Source organism: Buceros rhinoceros, unplaced genomic scaffold, assembly GCF_000710305.1.
Source record: "Buceros rhinoceros silvestris isolate BGI_N320 unplaced genomic scaffold, ASM71030v1 scaffold46324, whole genome shotgun sequence".
Classification (NCBI taxonomy): domain Eukaryota; kingdom Metazoa; phylum Chordata; class Aves; order Bucerotiformes; family Bucerotidae; genus Buceros; species Buceros rhinoceros.
In genome coordinates this window covers 1-9211 of record NW_010409746.1, presented here as the reverse complement: position 1 = coordinate 9211, position 9211 = coordinate 1, and the positions used below count along the sequence as shown (strand labels likewise).

General features: G+C 45.7%; 1 protein-coding gene across 1 annotated transcript; it reads left to right on the top strand.

Moving 5' to 3' along the window:
• Positions 1-4613: 4613 nt before the first annotated feature.
• LOC104492730 (metalloprotease TIKI1-like) lies at positions 4614-6037 on the top strand (the record flags this gene model as incomplete). The annotated part of the gene is made up of 2 exons (XM_010135320.1): positions 4614-4682; positions 5455-6037. Coding segments are annotated over exons 1-2 (652 nt in total), but the record flags the coding sequence as incomplete, so codon positions are not given.
• Positions 6038-9211: the final 3174 nt, after the last annotated feature.

Sequence of the window (9211 nt, the reverse complement as noted above, 5' to 3'; positions counted from 1 at the left end):
GTGTGCACAGGGTCCCCCCCTGCTATCTCGCCGTGGGGACTGAGAGCAGCTGCCCAGAGGCCACCAGCACCGGCCGCCGCGTGCCCGTGCCCCCGCCTTCCCCGGCACGAGAAGAATTCTGCTGGGACAGCGGAGTGAACCAAGGTTTTTGCACTCTTATCTCGTCACTTGGCTGCCTGCTCAGACTTCTAACCTTGAACGGGACAGATTGCCAAGAACCCTGTTATCTGAGTCCTTTTCTTTTCCCTCAGTTTTTTTTTCCCTTTGGTTTGTAATTATAGGCATATATATATATATTTATAGGGTATAGTTATGTGTGAATTTATTGTTTATTAAAAGTTTGTTTCAGTTTTTTCCGAATGTAGGCCGAGGTGTGAATTTCTTCCTTTCCCTATTAAGACCTTTCTGTCTCTATAATGGGACAGAAGGATTCGTTAAGGTAATTCGAGGAGTTATTAAAGTTATTATTACCTCGGTCCCTCGACCCTTAACAAATGCCTTTGGAAAAAATACTATTCCTTGTCCCTTTGTCATCAGGGAAGACTTTGCTTGTTTGTTTTTATCTTAATTCCTTATGGGATCTCTTTTTGTACTTCTAGAATACAGGTTCTTCTTTCTGTCAGATTGCCTAAAGCTTCTATTATGAAAGAAACATATGCATCAGTGCCTGAAAGAGTGAAGCTGTTAATTTAAGGATTGAACATACAATACTTCAGAGGGCTTTCTCATCTTGACTCCAAATTATCGTTAAAGCTGCAACCAATAATGTGCCCCATAATTCCTTTTTAATAGGAAAAAAGAAGGGCTTTGAAAACAGTTCATCTAAAATAAAGCTTGCTGGAATCATTTGGGTTATATTCCAGTTACTAAGTAATGTGTTCTGGCGATGCTTTCTTTTTGCTCGATACTGGAGTGTATTGGTAAATTTAAAGCCAGGATCCAGGGAGGAACAGCAGAATGCTTGTTGTAGCTGGTTGGTATTTTATGACGCGTTGCTCCTGATAGAGTGCTAGTTAATTTAAGTGGCTACCTTTCCCTTCAGAAGTGCAGATAATCTGTCTGCTCTCAGCCCTTGGCTTTTTAGTTAAAAATTTGTTTTTGAAAATATCAGTAGTGCAGGTGGGTAAAAGCTCAAAAAAGTGACTGTTAAAAATGTGCCAAGCATTTCCACGTGCATTATTGTAGATGCATGGGGCATGATGAGTAAAGGCACAATTTTTGTTTCGGTTAGTTATAGATGAACATGACAAGATATAACACCAGGATAGATAAGAGGGAGAGAGAAAGCCGTATAGGGAGGGTTGCTTTTAGGGTGGAATATTGCATGCCACATGCTCTGGCTTCTGAAGCAAGCAAGCAAAAAAAGAAAAAAGATAATATTGTGGATTGAGAAACAGTACAGTCCTGGGCTGAGGTTTGGAGGATGTGACTCTGGAGCCAAGGGGTGAGTAGACCTTGAAGCCACAGAGGGCACCTTCCTGCACAGTGAATTATACACTTTGTACTGAAAAATGTATAGTCTACATAGATGACGCAGAAGGTGGAAAGAAGCAGAAGTGATTGGAAAGAAGCAGACCAGATACAGGTTTTCCCAGTTCCTCAGAGTCTGGACAGCAGTTTTCCTTCTCCTCTGAGCCTGTGTTCCCCGTAACACCACAACCTTCTCTCTTTAATTTTTTTAATGTTTGTTTTTAAACTCCCACGATCTTCTAGATGTTCAGATCACTGCTACTAGATGTGTTCTTTGTTCCTCCTGTTTCTTCCTGCAGTATTTTCAGGATGTTTACCATCATTTTAGTCTTGACAATCAGTACATCATTTGGCCCAGTCTGAGCTAGTTTTTCAGAAGAAAGGTGACACTTTCTCTGATCCTCTTTGTTACCGCTCTTGCTACAGAATCATTGCTGCCACACCTGAAACAATGCATGACAAAACATGAAACAATGTCTGACAAACACAGTAGTATTTGTGGTTTTGAAGACTACAGGTTACATCCTATGGTGGACCTATAAATACTGCTGGAAAAGCAAGCTGCTGTTAAAATGAACAGGTTTTTCAAATCTTAGAAGAAGAGTGCTATTGGAAAGCTAATGAAAATTCCTCTCAGTCAGAGATTGTGTTCTGCTGAAGCAGATAGAAGGAAGGTCATGGGAATTGCCAGTGACACCTGTGGACAATCTCAAGCTATGTGATTAGAGGGCAGAAGTAGGGATATGGGACTAACATGCTCTGGTTTCAGCTACTGATCTGCATACATCACTTTGTTCTCCCTTTCTTGAAGATTTTGCCTAGACCTTTGCTCATCTCAGGAGGAAAAACCCTTGATGTGCACCATGCTTTTCCAAGATTTCTGCAATGTCTGACACTGTCTCCTTATTCTGGAGAAGCATTTTCTGGCTGTATGTGCTCCCAATCTCATCTCATGGTGGGCAGTGGAGTTCATCCCCTCTGCAGCCCTGGCAGGGAAGGGAGGCTTTGCCAGCTCATGGTAGGGATTGGATTCCATAGGTCTCAGTGCATTCTCTGTGACGCTGTCAGCTTGAGCAGCTCCTTTCCTTCTCCCTCATTCCCCTGTTAGATGAGGAAAAGCCTTTCTCTTTCTCCTATTTTGTTCTAAACAATTCTTTTGGCTGGGCTGATATGCTGAATCAATTCACAGCCAGCTGTTGTTCCCTGGGTAGCTGAGGTAGCGGAGAAGGCACTGTGCCCTAGTGCTGAGTATTCAGAGATACCTTTATCTGGAGCTCTGTAGAGGGAGGTTACACTTGAGTCATGGAGGAGGTGTGATATAACTAGTGATGACGCTGCTTCAGATCTTGGTGTAGCAGCAAATTGGGACACCTGTGTTCTCGCATAGGACTGCTGCTCTCTTCATTAGGCTGCCCCTTCATTTTTTCCCCTTGCTTCTAGTTTTTCCCATCATGAGAAATGCATTGAGTACCACCTGTAATTTGGAGAGTGGAGACAGAAATGTGCATCATGATCTATACATGAACCTGACTTTTTGTTGTTACACTGCTGAAGTGAAATTCCTGGAGCTCTACAGCCCAGCTCGATAAGTCTTCAGGACACTACTTCGACAGTAATTTATGCTGGCTTTAAACCACCTCTTTCTGATGTAACACCTGTGTAGAAGGATCCTAGTGCAAAGGAAAATTGGGTTGCAGCACTCTTACACACTGCACACTCTCAGGGAAATGAGAGAGGCTCTGTTTGCGATGCAGAACAAGCCTGCGTGCTGCTCCTGTGCTATCTCACAGCTGCAGAGAGAATTATTTAATTCCTCCCATTTTATGAACTTGGAGAGAGACCATATCCTTGCTTTTCCCTCTTTGAAGTTGCAGTGAAACTGTGTGAGCTCCAGGAGGTGCACAGAGATGCGAGAGTGCCAGAAAGTACAGCAGGCACTAGCATGTCCTGAGCATCTCTAATGCTGCCTTTTGGAGGGAAAGCGAGCTTTGTGAGTTCCCGTTGTAGCATCACTTGGTGATGATATCGAACTGCTGGTGCCCAGAAACTGGTTGTGCAGGATCTGGGGAGGTTTCCCATTAGCAGTGGGAAACTGAGGCCTATTCTCCAGCCTTTCACACTGGCTGCAAACAATTTGGAGAAGGGAGCTCTGAATGGCGCTTGGTGTGGGTTGCCAAATTCATGACTGCTCCAGTTGGCATGCAAATGCCAGGAAGAGTGCCCAGTTGGTCTGCTTTGTAAGGTGTCAGTCTCTGGGACTGTGTGGAAAGTTTTGCTAGGTCTCAGCCTGCTTTTTTTCTGCCTGTGCTTCAGGCTCTTTAAAGGAAGACTCTCTGCCTGATGGCCTGTGTGATTACCTCAGTGGCACCACTAATAACTGGCAGTATTACTCTGCTTTCGGTATCTGATTGTGAAAGCTGCGGTGATCTGCAGAGCAAAAAGAAAGTGAAAGTGCAATGCCAAACAGCTTTCTGTCTGGGCTGTGTGCAGTCATCTGGAGCAGTGTTAATGGTCCTTGTTAAAGCCTGGTACCATCCATTTGGTCTTGAGCCTTCTGGCTGGATTTATTAGGAGCTGAACTGAAGTCTTTAATCTGCCTGGTGACCACTTGTTCCTCACAGTGCCTTGCAGTCATGGCATTTCTTGTGCACTGCTATGTACATGATCAGATTTGTGCACAGGGAAGGAGTGTAGACACCCTGACCTTGTGCCTGCCTGTCTCGGGTGCCTCTTCTGTCTTTTTGCTTGCTTGTAGAGAGAGAGCAGCACTTCTGGTCTTTCCTCCTTGCTGGCTGACAACTACTTCCAGTTAATTTCTCACCACAGTGAGAAATGGAGTCCTTCCATTTTCCGCCTCCCGAGTAATGACAGGAAGGAACTCTGTCTCATCTTTCCTTCTTGTTTTACTTTGCATTTTCATTTTCCTATGTTCTTCCTCAGTCTATGTCAGATTTGTACTCACCTGATGCCGTGTATCTTCTTTACCTCTCAATTCTGCATTGTATTTGTTCTCCCATTTTCCTGTGGTCTTCAGGAGAGATTTTTATGGTCTATAATTCAGCAGTGCATTCCGGGACTGTCCTATAGGATCTGTAGTTGTAGCATGTGTTACCAAGGTCTGAAGTATCCTTCAGACTCCTGACATGCTGCGGAAGTATCTGAAGGGCTCTGAAGAGCTCTTTGGAGTATGCTTGGTTTTCCAGTCCCTGCTGGTAAGCTGGACTTGTGGTAGCACTTTGCTAGAATGCTGCCTGATCTGTGGCCTGAGTTTGACGTGGAGAGCTGCTGGAGAAGGTTGTCTGGGATGAGCCATTGCAGACCAGTTTTTTAAGATTAGCTATTCTGACTCTGCGTCTCTTTAGTATCAGAAATTTATATTCCCATAAATTCCTCCAAGCAGGCTGTTCTACATTTGGCAGTCAGGCAGGCTTCTTAGATCAGCACACAGGCACACGTGGCCTCAGAGCTATGTGCTGGCTTAAAGGCTGACCAGATGTTTGAGGGCATCTGGAAGCCTGTCCTCTTACTTAGGCATGCAAAAGCTACCTCTTCCTGTTTGTGCAGACAGATAGAAACTGTTCATATCCATTGTTACAGTAAGGACTACTGCAATAGTGGGGTGCATACTGTAGGTGATGGAGGTCATGCCTGCTGCTGGTGTAAAGTGACTTGGGTGATTTGGCAGATACCTTCAGGATGAGGTGGGATGGCATTACTGTTGAGAAGATCCAGTGCTGTCTTTTAGAAGGAGTAAGCGAAGGCCAATCTTCTTGTGTTTTTAATTAATGAAAATTGAATGTTTACCTCAAGACCTGAGAAAAAGAAGACTCTCTGTGAGTAAAGCCACTTTAGGAAAAGTCCATGCTGGCAAGCTGCTGAGCCAGGTGACCTGCTGGCTTGGCACCGTGTTTTTGTTAAGCCGTGTATTGCAGAGGCCCAGTGTTACTGTCTGTACATACTCAGCTGTGTCTCCCTTTTCCCCAGCAAACTGAGCTGATCTCCTTCCTGTGGACCATCAAGAGAGATCCGCCATCTTACTTCTTTGGCACTATCCATGTCCCGTACACACGTGTCTGGGATTTCATTCCAGAGAACTCAAAGAAGGCCTTCCACCAGAGTCACACTGTGTACTTCGAGCTGGACCTCACTGACCCCTACACTATTTCAGCTCTCACCAGCTGCCAGCTCCTGCCACAGGGGGAGAACCTCCAGGATGTGCTGCCCCGTGACATCTACCGCAGGCTCAAGCAGCACCTGGAGTACATCAAGCTCATGATGCCTTCCTGGATGACCCCAGACCAGCGCGGTAAAGGACTGTATGCAGACTATCTCTTCAATGCCATTGCTGGCAACTGGGAGCGGAAGAGGCCAGTGTGGGTGATGCTGATGGTGAACTCTCTGACAGAGGTAGACATCAAGTCACGAGGCGTGCCGGTCCTGGATCTGTACCTGGCCCAGGAAGCAGAGCAGCTGAGGAAGGAAACAGGTGCTGTGGAGAAAGTGGAGGAGCAATGCCACCCCCTCAATGGGCTGAACTTCTCCCAGGTGAGGTGGAGTGGTGTGCAAGGTGCCAGGCTGGCTGCTCGAGTGGATATCACCACAGCAAGAGCATGGGCTGGGGCTTGGGTTAAGGCCTCTTTACACAGAGACTTGCATTTGCTTCCTGCAGCCCATGCCTTTGTGCCCTCAGCAGACTTTCCTAGCTGTAGGAGATAGGGCCATGTCCTAAATTAATTTAGACTCCTGGCCTGGGAAAGACCTCTGTCCCCTTCCCTGGGCAGCCTTGAGACACTGGGCCTTTGCATGTCTGCTCTCTGCCCTGGCTGGGCTGCCCTGCAGGAGTCTGGGGCAGGCTGGGACTCGGTTTCTAAACTTGCTTTTGTAATAGCTGGTTAACAAGAAAGGCGTGATCGCTCTGAGGAAGCAGGGGCACTGTGAGTAAAGTTGAGAAGCGCTATTTGGAAAAGTATCCCCATGGACCTCTCAGTGCCCTCAGAAACAGGGGCCTGTTCTCTGCATTGGGAAAAGTGGTTTTTTGCCTTTTTTTTTCCCTTTGTTTGAGGCCAGGTGAGGGTCAGCCCAGCATAGCTTCCTGCAGGGAGCTCTATAGGCTAGTGCAGGCCCTTGTACAAGTGCCTTTGTGTTTGCAAACCATCTGGAGTTTGCAACGTACGGTGTCGCACCAGGCAAGTAGAATGACCTCTGTTATCTACCTGATGGATGGGGCAGTTATGGGCTCTTCTCTCTGAACTAAATACAGGAGTACCTTTGCTGCAGAGAGGTGCTAGTTTGAGGAGGAGAAGTGGCATTTGCTTAGGAATAAGTCAGACCTGCTATTGCAGCATGCCCTGGTAGCCCAAGGTTTGATCGTATGGCTGAGGAGTTTCAGCTGATGCCTGACCCTTTCCCCTGCATCTTGTCCTATCACTGATGCAGTTTCTCATGCTGGAAGGGAGGGAGAAGAAGGGGAGATGCAGCACAGCAAGGGCAGGGACAGCAGTTTGGAGCAGATGTCAGAAGTGCTGCTGCCCTGGCCAATTTTTGGAAGGGGACCATGGTGTAGGGAGTAGCAAGGCAGCCCAGGATGCATCACCTGTGCAGTCCTTAACTGTAGGCAGGGCATCTGCACTCCTCTCTTCCCGTGTTTTGAGCTGGGCAGCCTCATTTGCATCTCCAGTTTTTTGCTTCACTATGTTTCGAATCCTTGTGCTGTTGCTGTTTGCTCATAGCCACCCTAGCCATGGGCTTGGTAAGTCCCATCTCCTCCACCTCTTACCTGGTTGAGGCCTTAGTGTTATTGCCACTCTGGTTTAGCATTGTAGAAGGGGAGTGATGTGGTGTGGGAATGCCTGTGCTTTCTCCAGTGCCTTGTAAAAAAGTGGTAGAGAGGCTGAGAAATACAGTTAGCAAATCATGTCTGTGTTAAGCTCATGCACCTGTTGACAGTTTAGGTCTTAGCACAGCTTTCTTCAACGAGTCACTGTTGCTGTGCTGTTTTGCAGGTGGAATAAATACCATATTAGCTCAGAAGCTTCATGGGGTGGGAACACAGAGCTGCAACGTTCAGAGTCGTCTAAACTGGTTTTATTGTGAGAACTCAGCTGGGGGTGGTCAGAGTAACCAAAACTGCAGGAGACATTAGCTCTAGACAGGAAAAATCTCAGCCTGTGATTACTCCATGATGGGTGGAAACATGCATGTGCATAGTACGAGTTGTGGCTCCTTACATGCCTGATCACTTCCAGGGAGAAGGAACTCACTGTCCCTTTTAGTAACAGGTCTGGAGCAGCTACTGCACCACAAATTCACACCCTCACTTCTGCCCAGTACTAGACTTCCAATACAGATATCTTGAGGAAAAGAAGAACCAGAGGCAGATTTTTTTTATGTTTCTAAGCCAATTTCGAGGTTGTTTCAGAACCTGAGTTGTGAACCCTTATGGTTGGCAGTTCCGTAAATCTTTGATTTCAGAGCTTTCTTCTCAGTTTGTTCAGGTAGTTGAATTAATTATGTATTTAATAAAAAAAGCCCCCAAAGACGTTGAATTAAGGTCCTTGAAAATTACTTCCTTTGGTATTGTGCTGCTGTGTGGGAACTCCCAGTATCGGATCACTTCTGTGTCTGCCTTGCAAGTGATCAAACACAGAGGGATGACTTACAGACTTCTGCTGAGGAGAATGGGAATGCTAAACCTGTAAGCTAACCCAAAAACGTAAGGAATGGTTTAATTCTGTGCAAGAAATGTTGGGGTTTTTTTGTTGGAGCAGAATCACAGAGACGTGATTTACTTGGCAAAGAATCAAGTTTAGTGCTCTCAATTTATGTTTCTGCATAGGGTTTGCGCTTTCTTTCACTTACGACACGATCGTACTACCTTGTGAGGAGAGTTCCCAGGCCACTTACAAGCAATACACTGTTATTAGGTAGGTTCCTCTTTTTATCCCTACTATCTTACAAGGCCTGGTTGGTGTGGGTATGTTATTGCAGGTGAAGGTCAGGAACAGTTCAGCATTGGATGGCTCCAGGTTGCTTGCACAATGCTCAGTAACTGCAATGTGCAGACAAACCTAGGCTAGGGACTTCCTGTGAGAGAGGAAAAAAATAAAATAAACACACACAGACACCGCCCCCACCCCCCCGCCAGCAGCTAACACTGCTTATCATGGGGCTCTTTTTCTTTGTCTGTACTTGTTCCAGGTTTCTCTTTTTCTTTTGTTTTATGACTGTCTTATTTTACCTGTCAAATGTCTCTGTTCTTGCTCAACTCAGGCTGGCTGCCCACATAACCAGGCCATGAAAATGTCATTTCTATATGGTACACAATGATGTGTGCACAATCTTTGAAATACTTCGCTGCTTCCTCAATCCTTCTCTCTTGTTCCAAGATCTAAGCAACTTTAGGGAGTATGGAAAGATTAGTCTGTCTCCATGCCAAGGCCATGGTGTTTGTTTTCCTGTTTTATTCTGTTTCTATCCTAGTTTTTCTTAAAGATTTTTTTTCTCCCACCCCACCTTCTTTTATGGGTAGTGCTTCTCTTGTTGTAATACCCTATAAGGAAGCAGGTCTCATTCCTAGCAGCATCTGGACTTTTAGAAGATAAATACCACTCGGTATTTATTTTTCCTTTTGCTTTTGTTTCCCTAACAGCAAGGGTAATCCTCTCTATACCAAGTTTCCAATCCCATAAACCTGTTAATATTTCATTTGTTATTTGTCCTGGTTTGAGCTGAAACTTCCTTG